The sequence below is a fragment of the Eucyclogobius newberryi genome, unplaced genomic scaffold (assembly GCF_026437365.1).
Source record: "Eucyclogobius newberryi isolate DKJ021-1_F unplaced genomic scaffold, fEucNew1.0.hap1 SCAF_1, whole genome shotgun sequence".
In the NCBI taxonomy this organism is placed as follows: domain Eukaryota; kingdom Metazoa; phylum Chordata; class Actinopteri; order Gobiiformes; family Gobiidae; genus Eucyclogobius; species Eucyclogobius newberryi.
This window is the reverse complement of record NW_027315723.1, coordinates 6,023,496-6,044,478: the sequence shown is the minus strand read 5'-3', so window position 1 is coordinate 6,044,478 and position 20,983 is coordinate 6,023,496. Positions and strand designations below refer to the sequence as shown.

The 20,983-nt window shown below is 43.3% G+C and overlaps 2 protein-coding genes across 3 annotated transcripts in view; one reads left to right on the top strand and one right to left on the bottom strand.

Moving 5' to 3' along the window:
- Window positions 1–295: 295 nt before the first annotated feature.
- On the bottom strand, window positions 296–4,865 carry LOC140362598 (uncharacterized). The gene is made up of 4 exons (XM_072448727.1): window positions 4,778–4,865; window positions 1,504–1,857; window positions 500–636; window positions 296–426 (listed from the first exon to the last, which is right to left on the bottom strand). Exons 1-4 carry the CDS (start codon window positions 4,863–4,865, stop codon window positions 322–324), a joined length of 684 nt encoding a protein of 227 aa, XP_072304828.1. The 3' UTR covers window positions 296–321.
- Window positions 4,866–10,745: 5,880 nt separating this feature from the next.
- Window positions 10,746–20,983, top strand: part of raph1b (Ras association (RalGDS/AF-6) and pleckstrin homology domains 1b) — a 32,595-nt gene continuing 22,357 nt past the window's right edge. For both annotated transcript variants that reach the window (XM_072448524.1, XM_072448454.1), the window contains exon 1: window positions 10,746–10,999. The gene's annotated coding sequence lies outside the window, so the exon portion shown is untranslated. The remainder of the gene's footprint in view (window positions 11,000–20,983) is intronic.

Sequence of the window (20,983 nt, the reverse complement as noted above, 5' to 3'; positions counted from 1 at the left end):
GAACTAAACCGGGACTGAACCGGGACTGAACCGGGACTGAACCGGGACTGAACCGGGACTGAACCGGGACTGAACCGGGACTGAACCAAGAACCAACTCTGACACGGGACTAAACCAGGATGGAACCTGGACGAAAATGGGATTAAACAAGATTGTGGTGAGGAAGACTAGGTTTAGATCAGATTTAAACCACGTGTAGACATGCCATTTAGTTTATTTTCAGATCAAACAGGAAATACTCAACTACATATTAGAATAGTTGTATATTTAGGACAATAGACTGCGATACGAGTTAACAAATGCATTTTATGAAGGATGTTCTCAGGTAGCAGCCGTCTCGTTCCGCTTTTTCCTCTGATGTCGATGGGTGGACGGGGGTTTGGTGTTCACATAATCCCTCTCGCACTCTGAACTCCTCGACTTTACCTGGAAAATAAAAATGTGTTCAAGTGGAGCAGAGCCAAAGGAACCGACAGGAGCAGAGGGTCAGTGTTTTCACCCAGAGACGCGCGCAGACGATGGAGATGAGGAGGCTGTAGCTGCTCAGACACGCCACAGCGATGATCCACACCAGGACGGGACCAGCGCCCTGGACTGGGTCTGGTCTGGGGTCCACTTTGAGGTCACACTGGTGTCCTGTACAAAGCATTGTTCATTTTGTCAACTTAACATAAATGAGTGAAATTAAATGAGATCAAGTTCCACTTTTCAAACCCAGAGCCTCAAACCAGACCATAAACAAACTTCACGTCAGTACATGTCCCATAAAGACAAAAGAGTAAATATGATAAATATAAAGTGTTTTTTTTCCCGCAACTAAGATAAAAAAACTATTATTTGACTGAACTAAAAATAGATGAAAAAACGGAAAACTCAAATAACCCTGGTACAGAGCATCTGATGAGGTTTATCCTAGTTTAGGTCTTGTTTTTATGTTGCACCAAAGCAAGTTCCTATGTTTTTGAATTCTGTTCATTAGCAATGCCAATAAGCCTTTTCTAATCCTGGTTTTAGCCCTAGTTTATATCCTGTTTTAGTGGCACTTTTGGTCCTCTTTTAGATCCTGATTTAGTCAATGTTTAGGTCCTGGTTTAGTCACTGTTTAGGTCCTGGTTCAGTCACAGTTTAGGTCCTGGTTCATCCTGGTTCAGTCACAGTTTAGGTCCTGGTTTAGTCACAGTTTAGGTCCTGGTTTAGTCACTGTTTAGGTCCTGGTTCAGTCACAGTTTAGGTCCTGTTTTAGGTCCTGGTTTAGTCAAAGTTTAGGTCCTGGTTTAGTCAAAGTTTAGGTCCTGGTTTAGTCAAAGTTTAGGTCCTGGTTTAGTCAAAGTTTAGGTCCTGGTTTAGTCAAAGTTTAGGTCCTGGTTTAGTCAAAGTTTAGGTCCTGGTTTAGTCACAGTTTAGGTCCTGGTTTAGTCACAGTTTAGGTCCTGGTTTAGTCACAGTTTAGGTCCTGGTTTAGGTCCTGGTTCAGTCCCTTTTAGGTCCTGTTTGAATACACACCTTGCACCAGGACCAGGACTTGCTCTGGTCCGGCCTCTTTTCGGACTGGGGGCGGGAACATGGACTTGCCCTCACAGACGTAGAGCCCGTGACTGCTCTGGCCCCTCACTGTGAGATTGAAGCCCCTTTGAGAGCGCCGATTGGTCAGGGACACGTTGTGGTCAGGATTTGGGGTGGTCTGATTGGTCCTGGAGGGAGCGGGGGCGGGGTTGCAGCTTGATGGATTTGGAAAGCAGAAAGACGAGATGACGGTCTGGTCCTGGAGGAGCTGGAGTGTCCAGTCCTCTGAGACCAGCGCTGGACATGGGACGAAGACCGAGTCTGAAGGCCCCACACAGACGGAGCGAAGTCTGTCTGTGGAGAGAGGAACAAGGACTTATCCAGGACTAAACCAGGACTAAAGAAATACTAAACCAGGACTAAAGAAATACTAAACCAGGACTAAAGAAATACTAAACCAGGACTAAAGAAATACTAAACCAGGACTAAAGAAATACTAAACCAGGACTACATCACAGGACCAAAACCAGGACTAAACTGAATGGGTTCTGAATGGATTTTCTGAATTTAAGCCTTATTTTGACACGGCAGAATGAGATCGCTGGTATTTAAATTTGTCTTGCACATTGCTTTGGCACATGGTTGACGTCCACATGTTTTAATTCTGGGTTATTTTAGAATAGATCTGACTGAAGTGAAGACTGGAGTGGACCACCCAAGCACAGCCAATCAGCTGCTTTCAGCTCAGAGAAATAAAACACTTTATTACTTGCAAACAGCGTGCAGTGGACTCAAAGTCTGTTTTTAGTATGTAAACTGAAATGTACTCATTTACAACAACAAATGTCAGGTAGCTCAGCTTTAACTTCTCATTTGGAAGTTATTTTCAAATGAAAGTATGTTTCTCTCTGGTCAGGTGATGAGGATTATGTTTGTCCTTGTTTAGGCCCTGTTATGTATTGTTTTAGTTCTGGTTTAGGTCATAGCAGGTGCCAAACCAGGACTAAACTGGGACTTTACCAAGACCCCGAGAGCAGCAGAGCCAGAGTCTAACCACACACTGAGCCGTGCCCACGTGATCGTCACCTTTTCCATTAGTGAATAACAGAAATGTCTATTCTTGGTTTTATGACAGAAACTACACTTTTACACACAGTTCTAAAGAACATAATGTCATGGCTCTCTTGAGTTTCCTGTTATTCCTAAAACTGATTTTTCTCTGACTGATTGGAACATATTCTTCTTTGTCACAAAAAACATTCATGAAGTTTGGTTCATTTATGACTTTATTATGGGTTAACAGAAAAAGTGATTAAATCGGAATCAAAACTATACATACAGCAATGCTAATATTTGGTTACATGTCCCTTGGCCATTTTCACTTCAATGAGGCGCTTTTGGTTTCCATCCACAAGCTTCTGGATGAGTCTTTGACCACTTCTCTTGACAGAATTGGTGCAGTTCAGTTACATTTGTTAGCTTTCTCACATGGACTTGTTTGTTCAGCATTGTCCACATGTTCTCAATGTCAGGACTTTGGGAAGGCCATTCTAAACCCTTAATTCTAGCCTGATTTAGCCATTGCATTACCACTTTTGATGTGTGTTTGGGGTCATTGTCCTGTTGGAACACCCAACTGCGCCCAAGACCCAACCTTCGGGCAGATGATTGTAGGGTTTTTTTTGAAGAATTTGAAGGTAATCCTCCTTCTTCATGATCCTATTTACTTTTTGTAAAGCACCAGTTCCATTGCCAGCAAACCAGCCCCACAGCATAATACTCCCACCACCGTGTTTGACGGTAGGCATGGTGTTCTTGGGGTTAAAGGCCTCACCTTTTCTCCTCCAAACATATTGCTGGGCATTGTGGCCAAACAGCTCGATTTTTGTTTCGTCTGACCACAGAACTTTCCTCCAGACGGTCTTATCTTTGTCCATGTGATCAGCAGCAAACTTTAGTCGAACCGCTTTTGGAGCACGGGCTTCCTTCTTGCGCGGCAGCCTCTCAGTCCATGGCGATGCACAACACGCTTGACTGTGGACACTGACACCTGTGTTCCTTCTAATTCTTGGTAGATCTGCTTTTTGGAGGTTCTCGGTTGACTCTTCACCCTCCTGACCAATGTTCTCTCAGCTGCAGGTGATGGCTTGCATTTTCTTCCTGATCGTGACAAAACAGTGCCATGAACTTTATACTTACAGGCAGTTGTTTGCACTGTTGCTCTTGGGACCTGCTGCTGCTTCGAAATGGCTCCAAGTGACTTTCCTGACTTGTTCCGGTCAATGATTCTCTTTTTCAGATCCTTGCTGAACTCCTTTGACTTTCCCATTGTAGCGTTTGTGGCCGTTTGTATCCAATGAGCCCTATTTAAATGAGCTCAGAGAAGTCACCATCTGTAGTCACTCATAATCACTCAGAAGAAGTCAAGAGGCCATGTATGAAGCTCATTTCATTGACACATCTTTTTAAGTCACCAAAATGACTCATTCATGTTGCTGTGTGTATATTTTTGACCCAGTAGATTTGGTCACTTTTTCTGTCAACCCATAATAAAGTCATAAAAGAACCAAACTTCATGAATGTTTTTTGTGACAAAGAAGTATATGTTCAAATCAGTCGATCAGAGAAAAATCTGAGTTTTAGAAATAACTGGAAACCCAAGAGATGATGTAAACTTTTGACCACAACTTTTGACTGTTGGCTTCAAAATAACATTTTTTTTTACAAAAGTTAAAAGTTTGAGGGTTTGGTCATTTATTTTTACAGCTCTTCTATTTTCATTTTGTCTCTTTACTTCTAAATGAACCTCAGAAGAATACATGAATCACATTTACTTATTTGTCCTTTTCACTTGTATTTGAGTATTCCTGCTTTTATCATGTTTTAGGCCGTGGTTCCATCCTGATTTTGATTCTGGTTTAGGTTCTGTTTAGTCCTGGTTTAAGGATTAAACAGGTTTTATTCTTCAATTAAATGATTTGTGCTAATTTAGGCAATGTCCTTCACATCTCAAGAGCTAAACATCTAAAGCCTCACTAAATGTAATGTTTATGTAGGATGTTCCACAGTATTGCATTAAACTAAACTAACATCATATACAGGTGCTTTTTGTGCTAAGAAAATGCCAAATCGCAGTAATACCTCAGTAATTGAACTGCAGTAATTTGACTGCAACTTTTACTTGTTTTTGGGTCAAGTGAAAAGTGTTAAGCTCCAAAGACACAAATGTATCTATAATAACCCGTCGCTGAAAATGTAATAAATAAGTACTTACAGTTGCAGTCACAGATGCTCGATGATTTTGACCCAAGAAAAAATACTCCAAACACCAAAATATCAAAAAGCACAAGCTGATTTAACATGTTTCACTGTTTTCTAAAGTAAAAGTACTTGTGAAGTTTGTAAAGTTGTGGTGAAGGTGTTGCTCCTCTGACTTGCAAATCATGCCACAGAATCCTCCCTCAAACTTCCTGTTGTCACAAAGACAGAACAAAAATTGATTTTACTTTTATCAGATAATTAAAAGAATTTAGCTGACAAAACCAAACCAGTTCTTAAACAGGACAAATCCAGAACCTAACCAAGACTAAATAAGGACACAAAAAAGACTAAAAGTGGATTAAACCAGGACTAAACCATTTGACTCAACTGTGTTGAAACTAGAGCTAATCCAGAACTGAAACAGAGACGGAGATTAAACTAGGACTAAACTAGGTTCTTAACCTTTATGGAGGTACTGAACCCCACCACTTTCATAAGCGCATTCACCGAACCCTTAATTGGAAAAATAAAATATGATTTTTTTCAAATTCAAAACATAAATATATATTTTACTGGTGCACAAAATGAACCGTGCAGCAACATCACTGTGTTCAAAGAACAAATCATCATTATATAAAAATATAAAAAATGTATTTTGAGAATTTTATTATTTGCAGCCCGCTTAACAATCCTACAAAGATGGCTAGACGATGAACCTCCAGATCTTCGTATGTGGAGAGAGAAGATCATGTCCTTAATGCCACTGGAGAGGCTCTCACACGTCCTGAAAGGCTCTGTAGGACCCTTTGTTAAAAACTGGTCCCCACTAGCCTCCTTTTTTGGAGAGGAATGGAATAAGGTGATTACCATGGGCTTTTCAGATTAAGAAAACTATCACTAAATTTACAGGATAAACTTACTAATCCTTAAAGTAGATATGCTATAACTTGATAAAATTGAAGGGATCATGGTGAGCAGATATTACTGTAGATATGGAACTCAAGGTAAAGAACATAATTGGTGCCGCTCCAAAACCTCTTATAGATGTAAAATACAGTACTTACTATTATTATCTGTATTTATTTATTTATTATTATTATGATTATGATTATATTTTATTATTTTTAATTATTATTATTATTACATATATATTTCCCCCCCCCTCTTCTCCTCTCCTCTCCTTTTAGGGGGTGTGTAGGGGTGTAAGGGTGTAGGGGTATAAGGGTGTAGGGGTGTAGGTGCGTAGGTATGTATGTGTGTATGGGTATATGTACGGGTATATGTATAGTGCGGTGCTGGAGTCCCAGCTTCGGCTTGGCGCGGGGTAAGAGGCTTGATCCCAATTTCCGTGCCTTCTCTTGGACGGTCGAGTGGATTCCTGGACACGGGATGAAGGCGGCCTTGTGAGCTCCGCATTTTGGATCAGTACTGGCTCCGGCATGGGTCGGGACCGCCCTGAAGTTAATTGGGGGGGGTCCGATGTTGGCTTGCCCGTGCGTTTGCCCTCGACACTGGCTCCAGTTGGGGTGGGCCTCAGTCCGGGATGCTAGGTTCCTCGGTCAAGTGGTGGGTACCAATGTTACAGCACCCGATGTGTATGTACATGTACATGTACCGGTATATGTGTATATAGATATGTATAAGTTTATGTAACTTATGATTATACTTGCTTTGATGTTTTGAGTGCACTATGTGGTGTCTTTTAAATGCAAAATCAATAAAAACAAAAAAAATAAAAAAAAAGAACAAATCATCAAAACATGATTTTCACACAAAAACAAAAACATAATGATGAATATTTACTGCACATCAGTGACTTCTGCTGTTGCCTTTGAGAGGCTTCACCTTGGCAAGTGCCACTCTCATGTCATTTTCGCAACAAAGTCTGTTCCTTTTCTTCATTTTTATGTCCAACATCCTCGAAAAGGATCGCTCGCAAAGATATTTCATTATAGTATAGTAGTTATAGAAAAGGAGAAGGGATATGGCCCCAGAGGCTGACCTTTTGGACCTTTTGTGGCCAGGCCGGTACCAAGACTTTGCCCAGAAAGGTGGGCTTTGATTCAGTGTAAAATATTAAGAAAGAAATCACAAGACTTATCATCACGAAAATCGACTCCAAATTCCCTGCAGCACAGATGGGCCAAGCGGGGCGTGTCAGCACCAATCATATGAGTCGGATGTGTGTCTTGACCTCCACCGAACCCCTGAGATTGACTCACCGAAACCATTAAAAGTAGTAAATAGTGTTGGTAAAGAATTAAATCAGGGGTTTACAAACGTTTTCCTCAAATCTCATTCAGATAGACCAGTGTTAAATTTGGACACCCCAGGATTAAAGATGAAGTTTAAATGTAATTCTCCCAATGCAGTGCCTGGAATGTCCTCTAGATGTCACCAAATCTGTGTGTATGAAACCCTCTGCTAAACTACAGCACAGCAGGATTAAATATTGACCTGTAGATCTGAAGAGGCCGTTACTGTTAATCTGACATTAGCATATGTCACATTATGGGTCTGAACCAGGACTTTGTCTGTTGCAAATATTTTGATATCTATAGGATTAGGATGAATATGGGTAACGTAGTAGAGCGTAGTTTAATCCTTAGTATTTTAAAATCTGTGCACTTCTACCATTTAACGGTGGTATGGACGATTTTTTCAGCTAATTTTTTATCATATTTCCTCTTGGCGTGGATAAATCATTTGTCCTGCCACGTATCAATCATAAAACGCACCTACCGCTCACCTGCAGCCGCGTCAAGCTCGTTCCCACGTTTCCGCGTGCCTAAGCGCATGGATCTATCATAATATAGTTCCCTCAGTGTACGGGGCAAAATGAAGACGGAGAAAGACAGTTCGAGCTGACGCAGAAGTGGACAGAAATCTACGGGAGACGAGCGATGCGATGCGCTCTGTTGCGCTAATAAACAAACGCACGTGTGTGTTGTATCAGTCCGCACGGGGAAAGCGCATGCGCACTTCCGCCTGCTGTTCTCAAATCGCCGAAAAATCGTTCATACCGCCTTTAATGTGCGATGGCAGAAGCCATTGCGAGTGTCTGCATTCTTGCATAAAAGTACTGCATGTGTGTAGAAAAGACTTTATTCTTGTTAGGCTCGAGCCATGGAATGGAATGTTCATTCCATGGAATGCTCGAGTCTATTGTTCTTCCCTTGGTTTCTTATGCCTCTTATTCCAATTCTTCATGTTCATACTCGGGCAATTTTGACCCTGAACATGGATGAAAGTCACACATGGGACATAGACGCCATCGCCATCCGCACGGCCCGGCGCCGCGCCCCAGGGGAAGAACAATAGACTCGAGCATTCCATGGAATGAACATTCCATTCCATGGCTCGAGCCTCGCAATGGCGAAAAGACTTTATTCTTTAGAATAAAATCTAAAGAATAAAGTCTAAAGAATAAAGAATATTCTTTAGACTTTAAAGTCTCTTTAGCTCCAATACTGTTGTTGTTGTTGTTGTTGTTGTTTTATGGCGGTTGGCATCCAAGTGTTGCATTACCGCCAGACTCCACTCCTCAGACCTTGTCATAGTCCTCAGACTCTGTCGTAGTCCGTAAAAGCACTCCTTCCATTGCTTTGGTGTTACAAAGCCCATGAGGTCATGATATGTCTTTGTGACCGGCTTTATTCCAGGGATACTCTTCTTCATCTTCCTCTCCTTCTTTGACGTTCGGTGCTTCCACCGTACAGCTTTATTCTTCAGGCTTCATTCTATAGGCTTTAATATGTCCACTGATGTCGCCGCTTGGTAGCCGTGCATCTACGAGACTGGGCGAGGACAGGAGACCACCCCCACCCCCATCTCGTCACTCTGATCACTCTGACTCCCCACAAGCAGACCCCCATCACTCCGACTCCCATTTAGCGCCTTTAGCCTGTTTTCTATATCTGCCCAATCAAGCTCCTTTGTTCCAAGGAATCTCCCTGCAGCTTTAGCAATGATCCTGATCCTTTCAGTTCTGCTTTGAGTCTGAGCAGCACAGTTCACAACATCCACCATAAAGAGTACAAAATCCTCTCTATCCACAACCAGGGTATTCTCATTAATTCTGGAACCTGCACACTTGGGACCTCCACTCTTGAAACCTTCACACTTCTTGGGAGCCACGCTGGCCTCTCTCATTTCGCCCTGGCTGGGAGCAGCGCTGGCTCCTCTCTCTGTATTTACTCTAAACTCGTTACTTGAAACTTTCTTGACTGCATCTGCATAGGATATACCTTGAGAGACCTTTATTTTCTGCACCTCAGCAGCTCTTTTGCTAAACCTGCATCCCCCGTAGGCAGAGCTATGTTCTTCCCCACAGTTACAGCACTTCAGTTTTGCACCCACGTCACACTTCCCATACTCATGATCTCCTGCACATTTACCACACCTTTGCCTCCCTCTACAGACCGCTGCAATATGCCCAAAGCGCTGGCACTTAAAGCAACGCAGGGGCGGCGGAACATATGGCCTGACGCTATAGCACATGTACCCAATGAACACCTTACTAGGCAGGCACCTCCCTTCAAGTGTTACCATTACCGACAAGCTGTCACATCTTACCCCAAACCGGGTCACCTTCAAACGCCTAGCGTCCACCACCGTAACTCCCGTCAAATTCTCCTTAACTTCATCCACAGACGTCGCCGTAGGGACACCTACGATAACTCCTCTGACCGTGTTTCTTTCAGCATTAGACACAAGAATGTCCTTTCCACCCAGACGTTTAGTTCCAATCGCCTTCCGATGCTGAGCCGCGTCCTTGCACACGACCAGCAGCGAGCCATCTCTAAGGACACTCGCACTCTTGATCACTCCCACAGCTACAGTTAGGCTCTTTGACAATGCCACTGAATTCCACTCCTTAAAGGATGCACTATCCTGTGCAAGCTTTATGATCACCTTACAGTCTCTGCTCTCACCCCGGACATCAATAGCTTCAGCCTCATCCTGCTGCTCATTCCCAGAACCCTCGGACGAGCTAAGGGACTTTTTACGTTTCCGGGCACGTGCAGGCAGAAAAGGCTGCTCCTCCACGCCGTCTAGAACGTCTTCCATCCCCGCTCCAATACTAGTTTGTTCAAGCTGACATCTCATGACCCCATGGACTTTGTGACACCAAAGCAAAGGAAGAAGAACTTTTAAGGACTAGACAAAGTCTGAGGAATAAAGTCTGGCGGTAATGCAACACTCGGATGCCAACCGCCATAAAACAACAACAACAACAACAACATCAAGTTGAAGCGGTGTAATGTAGTTTAGTTAGTTATAGAGTTGGGGTGTGTTGAAGAATGTGCCGAGGATGAGGACGAAGAGGATGTTCTAACGTGCTTTGAACTCATGGGCTTTGAAACGCCAAAGTAATGGAAGAAGAACTTCTAAAGAATACAACAACAACAACAACAACAACAACAACAACAACAACAATAACAACAAGAATAATGTTGCTCTGTAATTCACTTTAATGGTTCAAATTAAATTATTAAAGTATTAGATAGGACAGCTTTAGCGCGCAATAGGGACGATAGAGAAAGGTATAGGAGTTGCTAGGCGTTACGAGTTGAACTCACGACACTGCGCCGGCTGCACTAGGCATGTGTGCTGCCGCCTTAACCACTCGGCCACTGGACAGCACCAAGTTTACACCACCCAAAATCTGATTTGGCATTACCATGTGTTTGAGAGGGAATACCAACTTCTAAAGGCCCAAGTACTATTGCATGTGTGTATTATTACGACAGAAGTGTCCCACTTTACCCATATTCACCCAGTCAGGACTCGATCAGATCTAAACCAAGTTTGAGTTATAATGTGAGACCTGTTTGAGTCTAGTCACGTTATGTTAGTGCATGGGTGCTAAAGGGTGCTAAAGGGTGCTATAGGGCGCTATAGGGCGCAGACCACACGCACGCGCTCTCCTGAAGGCGGCGCGGCTGCTTCAGGGGCTGGACCGGATTGGGACCGGATCGGGACCAGATCTGCGCCGGAAACGGCCACAGCGCAGCAGCGTGCGTCTCCTCCTCTGCGCACCGGGAGCACGGCCAGGGATCAGGCTGGGATCGTTCCGACACCAGGGACCAAACATGAGCCGCGGGGGGAATCCTGGCTTCATTTTTCACAATTAACCACTTAAATAATCCCCGGAGTTCGGACAATCCTTTGTGGACATGTGCCCGGCTTGACCCTCGCCGGAACACGCGAGTCGCTTTGTTCGCAAATCGCGGTGAGTACTATTTATTCAACGTTTTTACTTTTGTCTCTTAATCCAATAGATGTCTGGCCATTTAAAACTACGCTCGGTGCTTTTACGTGAGCGCGGAGGATCAGCGCGTCCCTCCGGGGTCTTTGTGGAGTGGAATCCGCTGAGTAATTCTCGCCGTGAACTCGCTAATTGTTTCTTTTTTTTTCCTTCTCTGAATGAACCGTCCGTACTTGACGTGTCCCGGGCTTTGTGTGCTATTTTCGGGCAGTGAAACGGTTGTGTTTGTGGAGCACCGTGAACAAGCCCCGTGAACAAGCCCCGGGATCCGCTCTCCTCCTCGGGATGGGAAGTGGGATGATTGCAGGGGGATGTGTCGCCGGGGAAACACGCGGCACTGGGCTCATGTTCGACCCGTGCAAGGCGCTGTTTGTTTCGGGTTGGACAGAAAGCGGTGTTGATGGAGGTGTTTTGTGGCCACGGGCGGAGGATGGTGGCTGGATGTCGGCGCAGCTCCGCCCTGATCCCCGGGTGGGGGGCTCGGATGTGCTAATGGCCGCTCCGGTGGTTCGGTCTGGGTGCGCTCGCTTCTCTTCTCTCCGTCGTGCCTAAAAAGGGTTTTCTTTTCTCATTATTTGCGGTAACGTTTGCGGGTGTGTCGTCTCCGGTGGTGGCGGAGGAGGGAGAACTGAGAGAGAAACGGCCCGCGGTGGAACGCCTTTTGTCGGGGAGAGATGCGAGTCTGTGGCGGTCAAGAACAAGGGACACGCCAATGTTTGAAAGCACAGGCCAAAGAGAGGCGGCGACCTGCAAGGCCAGAACAGGGCTAAAACAGGGCTAAAGCAGGACTAAAGCAGGGCTAAAGCAGGACTAAAGCAGGACTAAAGCAGGACTAAAGCAGGACTAAAGCAGGACTAAAGCAGGGCTAAAGCAGGACTAAAGCAGGACTAAAGCAGGACTAAAGCAGGACTAAAGCAGGGCTAAAGCAGGGCTAAAGCAGGACTAAAGCAGGGCTAAAGCAGGGCTAAAGCAGGGCTAAAGCAGGGCTAAAGCAGGACTAAAGCAGGACTAAAACGAGGCCAAATCAGGACTATAACCGGACTAAAACCAGGCCGAACAGGACTAAAACAGGACTAAAACAAGGCCAAATCAGGACTAAAACAAGGCCAAATCAGGACTAAAACCGGACTAAAACAAGCCCGAATCAGGACTAAAACGAGGCCGAATCAGGACTAAAACAGGACTGAAACGAGGCCGAAACGGGACTAAAACAGCACTAAAACGGCACTAAAGCAGGACTAAAGCAGGACTAAAGCAGGACTAAAGCAGGACTAAAGCAGGACTAAAGCAGGACTAAAGCAGGACTAAAGCAGGACTAAAACAGGACTAAAACAGGACTAAAACAGGACTAAAGCAGGACTAAAGCAGGACTAAAGCAAGGCCGAATCAGGACTGGTGTGGGCTAAACTAGGGATTTACTTAAAGTGGGTCAATGCCAAGACCAAACTAGGGCTAAATCTGGTTACAGCCATATGGACAAAACCCAGACAGTGACACGCCTAAATGATTGTAATACTGGACTATACCATGACCAAAAATCCCAAGACTGGACAAGAACACAACTGTTAATGAGGGCACAAAACTGAACTGAATTCAGACAAAACCAGGGATGAACAAAACTCACACTAGGGTCTAAACGGGGCTAAATCTGTCACTTTTCCTGAGACCCTGTATGTAGTAGTTTTGACTATCCTGGGTCTAGGAATATGCCAGGATTAATAAAAGTAGAAAAATAGGGAACAACTTGTAGCTTAAACTGGACTGAAGTATAAAAAAAAACCACGTGTTAATAAGGGTCTAAACTGGAGTGAAGTTGGTATAAACCAGGACTAAACAAGAATGATGCCAGGGTCTAAACCAGGGCTAAATTTGTCACTAAACCAGGTCCAAATAAGCTCTAAACCTGCACCAGGCCTGCTCCAGTCTGAGATTTCATGGACAGAGGCTGGAGGACACGTGTGGACTTGGACATGTGTCAAACAGGAGCAAGTGAACAAAGGGTTAATTCTGCATCAGCATTTCTGTCCCACTTTCTACTTTTAGACAATTATCATCTGCCAAACTAAAATGACTGAAAATCCATTCTAAAGTACATGGTATGAAGGAAAGTATCGCCACTACTGTTATAACTACTATTGCTGTCACAACTACTACAACTACTGCAAATATTACTACTACTACTTTCTGCTGTAAAACAGAACAAAGACTGAACTCAACCTTGGACCAATAATGAGAGTAAAGCAGGTCTTAATCATGGATGGAATCATGAAGAAGCCCTGGACTAAAAACCCTGGGAGGAGCTAAGGGTAGAGCCGCTGCTCCTCCACATCGAGAGGAGCCAGCTGAGGTGGTTCGGGCATCTGTTCCGGATTCCTCCTGGGCGCCTCCCTGGGGAGGGCCTGGGAAGACCCAAGACACGCTGGAGGGACTGTCTCTCAGCTGGCCGGGGAATGCCTCTGAATCACCCCGGAGGGTCTGGAGGAAGGCTGGAGTCCCTGCTTGGACTGCTGCCCCTACGATCCGGCCCTGGATAAGCGGAAGAAGATGGACTAAAGCCCCCGACTAAAGCCCCGGACTAAAACCCAAGAACAGGGACTCAAGACCAGGAAGTAGTTTTCAAATGAAACCGCCTCTGGCCCAAAGTGCGTCTCACACACAACAGGGACAAATGGTGTCATATGAACCACAATGTTCATACTCGGGCGGTGTGAAATAAAAGGATCAGAGAGTTGTGAGCTCTGCAGGGGAAGACACCTGGTGATGTCACTAGGTGGATCAAGGAGTTGTGAGCTCTGCTGAAGGGGACAGGAGAAACATGTGAATGAAACGAAAGACTGCTCCAGGGATGTTTTTGAGGAGGAATCTATCATGGAACTGGGTTACTAGAGAAAAGGCTAGTGCTGGACTAAGATTTGTGCAGACTTGGGCCCGAGCACCACTCACTGAGAAACCCTCACATTTATAACTCAAACTCCTCCTAAACCTTCTCTGAGCTCAAGTCTGTACAGAGCAACGAGTGTTGTTATAACATTTCAGTGACTTTTGGAGACTTTAGGAACAAAAACACAGAGCGAAACCTTTTTGGACCAGACACACTCCGAGATGGCGCCCCGCCCCCTTTTCCAGGGGGCGGGGCGAGGCCAGGGCGCTATTTTGCTACCTTGCCGACCTTAACGCTGGCGTAAAGAGGCTGGACTTGGTCGCTGGGGGCTGGAGTGGGATGATGCCAGTCCACATATGATGATGGTGATTGATCCAATGACTGATAACCGTAGCATTCAAAAGCACCGTCTGTGGGAGATGTTTGTCATGGCCTCACACATCTCTGCTTTATAAACTCGATTTGTGATCCATAATCGAGGCCAGGCAGAGCCACGGGAGCGGGTCATCCTTAGGCACACACCCCCAGACTGCTGCCATGGCCTGCATTAAGACCAATTAGAGGTTTGTTCGTGCACCTCGGGCTGATCGAACCAAATGACGTCATGATGGGAACTGTTTAATACTGGAAGTCTTTTTTTGAGTGAAGAGCCCAGCCACAGCTCCATGGATGTGCGCTCACTCTTTTTTTTCCTCCTCTACCCTTTTCTCTCGCATGCAAGTGCTCCGCCCGTATGCATTTTGTGCGTCTAAATTCAGTTCCTCGTTTGGCTCGTTTCTCTGTGAATATGCGATTGATTTGTAAATAAAACCTGAATAATTTGACAGAGAACAGGTCTGCAAAGTCCCCACTGTCTCCTCTCCAGTCTCTCAGTGTGTGAGCTGCTTTATCTGCTTCATGCACATCTGACCAATAGAAAAAGTAGGTTGCCAGAAAGAAGAGTTTGAGAAACACTGGGCTAAATTATATCAACTGAGCTGTCTGTAATAATAATCTCCATAGCAACGGTGTGGAAACAGTTGTTGATGAATTGGCCTTTAGTCCCGGTGCCTGAGCCTCTGAGCCCCCGGTCACAACAAGGACCTGCAGCACTGCATGTTAGGCACAGCTGGACCATCTTTACGCAGACTGTGACAAGGATTTTGGGTGAATATGTCAGAACGCAAAGTCTGTACGGTCCAGTCTGGTCCAGTACCAGGAGTCCAAAGCCGGAGGTGGAGGTGTCCAGCAAAGAGCTTTAAGAGCTGAATGTGCTGCAATGTTTACGTGACTGGGACAAAAAGAAATAACCACATAAAATTTGAATGTAGTTACACTATTTTTACAATTCTGGCCACTCACAGAATGCACCAGACCACGCCCTCAAGTTCACGCCACCTCATATTTTGGCATGATCACACTTCTTGTTTAGAATTCCATGCCCTGCGCCGTCATCACTTACGCAGGCGCAAGATGTGACGAAATGACATTAACGCTACCTCCGGGGGCAAAGTGCGGCCCTCTGGTCTCAGTTGGGTTTACCCCTGGTTTAGTTTACATGGAGATAATATTGCTTTGTCTAGAATGTTACATGATATGACATTAAAGTTATCCATTTCCACGAAGACCAAGTACTGGGCAGATATGTGTTAACAGTAAGAAATAGACACATTTTTGTTCTGATATTTTGTGTATCTCAGACCGGTGTGTTGGTTTGGCCGACCACCAGACTAAAGGCAAGACATTTAGAACCAGTAAAGTTCTGCAGTGCATCAGAAATGGTCACACTTGGCATGTGAAAAGCGCTTCATAAACCTAGATCGGCTTCTCAATAACCTTCAAGAGTCCCATAGAAATATGGGGCAGCCTTATATTATGATTACGGTGCAGTTTTGGCTCCAGTTCAACCACAATAAACCACTGCACAGTTCATACAGAGTAGGCCGTTTCTGCTGAGAACATTTGAACTCAATGTCTGATGTTTCTTTATAATGCAGACACTGTTTTGAGCATAAACCATAGACCACTAAAAGAGTGGGCCAATAAGAGATTTTTTAAATTGTTGTTTTAAAGAAAAGTTCTTAAATAAACCGGTTGCGGTAGTGTCTTCCAAACAAGTGTACACGGTACAAGGCTGCACAATATATCACAGAAGTATCACTATCGCAATGTTTGCTGACGCAATCATCTACTGTACATCCCAACTAACGTCATATATCAGAATAACACAAAGGTACTGTTTTTAAATGAAAAATAATTATGGTATTCATTTTACTTATTCAGTCCAAATTTCATTTAGCATTTTTTTCATTTTGACAGAATTTGAATAACGTTACTAAATGCTGTAAAAAGCATGTGTCAAAATGTATGTACCTTGGACACATTTTCCATGATTGTTGAAACACAAAGCCATATTCCTAATTGTATAATTGTAAAATGTTTCTAATTGAGTTTGTTCAAAAAGACAAATCTGATTCACTGAGGACAAACTGGGAATGACACCTGAGCACACAGACTGGGGCCCCGCCCGGAAAGGTCTGTGCCGCAAAAAAAATGAACCGGCCGTTTATAGATTTATACTGGAACTGATATATAGCCCATCCCTAGTAACTATGGTAAATCCTATAAGTTACTTGACGTCTAAGGCTGCAACTAATTCGACGAGTCAGCAATTATTTCTGTTATACATTTAAACGTTTTAATAAATTATAACTAAATAAAGGTTGAAATATGATGACTGAAGGCTTCTAGAATATTTACAAATGAATGTTATATTAAATATAAACATGTATTATCTATTATTGATGAAAATCTGAATTTTTATTCCATAATGTCTTTGTATAAACTCATAAGTTATTTTTATAACATTATAATATTATGATTGTCAAAATGCAATTAAAATTAGTTTTTACAGTCAACTTTTCACAATTAAACAAATCAGTCACTACTTTGGAGTTGAATAATGGCATCACTTTCTGAAACTATTTAGAAAAAGATATTTCCCTTTTGTTTATTTACAGATTTTAACCGTTTTTGTTTCTTGTGGATACGTCCGTGATCACAGCACTATGAACCAGAGCAACAAAACCAACCATTTCTGACCCGTCTCCAACTCCGTTTAGACCATAGAGACTGTACGATGTTGTCACATGAACTCTGGATCAGCGGTCAGAGATGGACAGAGTGACCCGTTTGTGCCTGATCAGATCAGAGACACGGGAGAGAAAAGGGACACAAATGATTTAGAACAATACCAAGTACGAATAGGGAATATTCCAAATAACACGGATTTAGTCCTGGTTTTGGCTCCATTTCCTCAGTCTCCAGCTCATTCTAAACTATCGACTCTCTTGACAAACGCTCGGCTCTCAGTGTTAAACTTTTATTTATGTTTCTGTCGGAGCGTTTTAATAAAGTCAAGAGCTCCAGTTCTGCTGCGGCTGCATACAGAGAAACGGGCGAGTGGAGCCACAAATATACTGCTAACTAGGGCTGTGTAATTAATCAAATTTTAATCAAATGGAGATCCAATCGTTTCTTTTTATTTTAAAGATTTATTTTCAGCCCGATGGCATTATTTGACGGGACAGTCGCCGCGTGAAAAGGGGATATAGACGGCTAATATCGAGGGCTGGACTGGAACCAAGGCTCTTCACCACTGCACCACAGCCAATCGTCTGTCAGGAACTGCAGTTTGGAGCAGAGGTTTTTTTATTTGTATTGTAATAAATGGCAAAGATTAAAGTCTGCATTGTTTATGTTCAGGAAATAAAGGATGAGGCGTTTTTATTTGTTTTTAATGAGACAAAATAAAATCAAAAATTGACATCGATTGGTCACGTTTTTTAATTTGATGTCATATCAGATCAAATATATCAGATATATTAATTTCCCCCTTCAGAGAAGACCTTAATCTTTATGTTCAATATCTCTGCAATTGCATACAAAACTAGCACAAATGCAAACCCCTGCGTTTTGACAGAAATGTGTAAAGCCTGCAGCCTTTCTGTTGTTTATCTGGTTTTCTACGGTTGACTTGACTTTTTTCAAATACTAAAGGTTAATATTACCATTGTCGCTGCTATGGTTTGTGTTGTTGTGATCTCGTCTGTTTTCATCCTGAAGCGACGTCACACACTTGTTGCGACGTCATAAATGTATTACTGTGGTCAGGAGGGACCGGTGGATTTACAGAAATGACTCCAGACTGAGCTGTTTTTATTTCAGGCTAATGCTAGTTTGCATATTATTGTGTGCTAATATGCTACGCTAATAAACCTTTGCTTACTTGTAGGCCGTTTACACGACTCGTTGCTGTAGATGAGGATCAAAGCCCATATCTTTTGTCGTCTTTATCAACCCATTTCAGTTTCAATTTTATGCACCATTTTTCATGACTATCTAAATGCGAAGATAAACGACAGCATGTGGCAGCGACAACAAATAAGTGTTATGTTTTTGCGATATTGCCCTGCTCTACTGCATCCTAATCTGCCTGACCGACCAAGAATACACCCGTACGAGGATGTACCCAATCCATGTAATACTACTGCTTAGCCTCAGCCTGTCGTTAAACTTTTACTATTATTTAATTTTTCAGAAGGTCTGTGTGAAAACCACAGTGTAAGTATGTAAGTGAACTTTATTCGTACTTCACACAGTAGTAAATCGGCTTCCAAACGGGTGGGACAGGTCGTGTGGTAGCATGACTGTCAAGTGGTTTTATTCACACAAACAAAATGCCTGGTTGCGTTAAATTCTGTGGCAACGGACACACACACATTTATTTATTTTGATGGCTTGATTTTGTCCTGACGTACATGGTGGGTGACCAATGAGTTCTACAATTACTAGTCAACTAATGAATAATCATAGTCATTTTTATTGATAATAGTAAATGACTCTTTACCTGGATTATACAGACTCTATAAAAACCTTTTCAGAATAAAGACAGTGGCATTATTAAATCAAAATGTCAAAAAAGAATAAACTATTTTTGCTTTATTTGTAAACTGCCTCTACCTTTTAGTCACCATATTTCACCCTTTATTTTGTTGATAACATATTTAAAAAGCCTCAATGTACAATGGAAATAATTGTCGAATACTAAAATACTCAAACCTGATTGGACAGTTCGTTCTGAGTTTGACCCTAGCCAAAGCAGAGGAGGTGGTGACCAGACACAGATCCGATCGGTCTGGATCCCAGGCAACGTCCTCACAGAAAAGAGAGAGACAGATTCTATTTAGAGGCGCTATCCATGAGGGTCATTGTTAATATGATTCTGACCTTTAGCTCTGCAGCTTCCTGTGGCTCCTCAGGTCAAAGGTCAGTTTGTTCTCAAGAATGTAAACATCTCCCACACTCCTGTTTGCATCGACCAAGGAACTATGCACTAGAACTAGGAACTAGACCGGGAACTGGAGCAGGGATTGGACCACGGACTAAACCAGGGACTAAATCCGGGGACTTGGCCAAACCTCTATTTCTTTACATCACAGACCCCACATGTTGAGTGTATTTCTGGCACAATCACGTCTTTCTTTTTTCTCTGACATCACCGCCACTTCCTGCATAGACAGGAAGTCGGCGCGCCTGCTGCACATCTGGTAGAGTCCAGAGAGGAGCGTTTTGGATAGTGAACCGTGTGTGCGAAGTCAAGTAGAGCTACAGGGGCGGGACACAAAGAAGCGTTTAGTTCGAAATGTGTCGCCTGAAAGAGAGGAAGGAGTTTTATGAGAAGTAGTGGTTATTTTTCTGTTCTTTCAGAGCTCAACCTCCCTGTGTCTCCATGGGATTCTGGGGTTAGTTTTAGAGTTAAGATTACGCTTCTCATATGTTAAAGCTCCACGACGGGTTGAAAATGTGACATGTATATTTCAAAAACCTGGAAAGCTTGTCAGAATATCCCAATGAAAAGAGTCATAGAATGTGAACAAACTCATTTTAAAACTAAACCCTCTTTGTCTTTGCTTTAGATCTTGGTTTAGTCCTGCTTGACTCCTGGTTTAGTCCTGCTTTAGTCCCTGGTTAAAGGATGCGTGCACTTGACCTGTTTTGGGCCTAGATACGTTCTGATGTAGACTTGTTTTAGTCCTGGTTCAGTTCAGGTTGAGTTCTGGGTTTTGTCCCAGTTTGGCCATCGTGTTTGTTCAGCTCCTTCACAATCGTGCTCCTGAAATATTTGTGGCCAATGGCGTCTTGCTAAACGTGGCCACACAATTGACCTCGGCTTCTTACAAAATGTCTAGATGGATTTGATGTCGCAGCACGGACGCACTGATACTGGCACGTCTTTCATCATGGTTCAGTCAAATGGTTTCAGTTTTCCCGGTGTACAGGATCTCTAATTCGTTGTTTGGCCGGGGAATATCTGGAATAGGTGTTTATCAGAGTTTTATATCAGTTTAGGAAGAAAAGTTGAAGATCAATATAATTAAAACAAGAAATTGATTTATTTTGTAGGGAACATTTATAGCATTTTGTCACATCTGCTGCACATGTCCAACCAGAAAGTACAATTATAAATACACAATTTAGCTGAATCATAAATGTACAGATTTACTCTTGCGTTTGTACACATATTTTAGCCGGTTACTTGCCGATTCAGTCTCACTATGGTGTACTGCGTATGTATTTGAATAATGCAGTGAAGGGTTATGTGGATCCACAAGAAAATACTCGTACAATGACCTGAAAACCCGCTCCTGAACTTGAAAAGATCAAAAGCGATCAAAAGAAATGAGAATTTATATATTTTGAATGTCAACTTTGTAAAATCAATTCATCATTTGTTCAACGTTAAACCATACACTTCTGGTTGAGTCCAGGGGCCAGTCCACCAGAGTACAGGACAACATCTTTCTGTGAATAAGTCTGGCTGCCGTGATATCAGAGTGAGAAGAACTTGTGTGTGTAAATGTGTGCACTTCTTGTAGCGTGCAGAGTGAGCAAATGAACACAAGTGTCTGAACAAACGTTGTCTTTAGAGCAGCTGTGAGACTTGAGAGCTGCAGCTGTTCATGGCTCTGGTTAAGTCTCGGTTTAGTCCTCATCCCAGGGTTAGACTTGCCTGAGAATAACTTGAA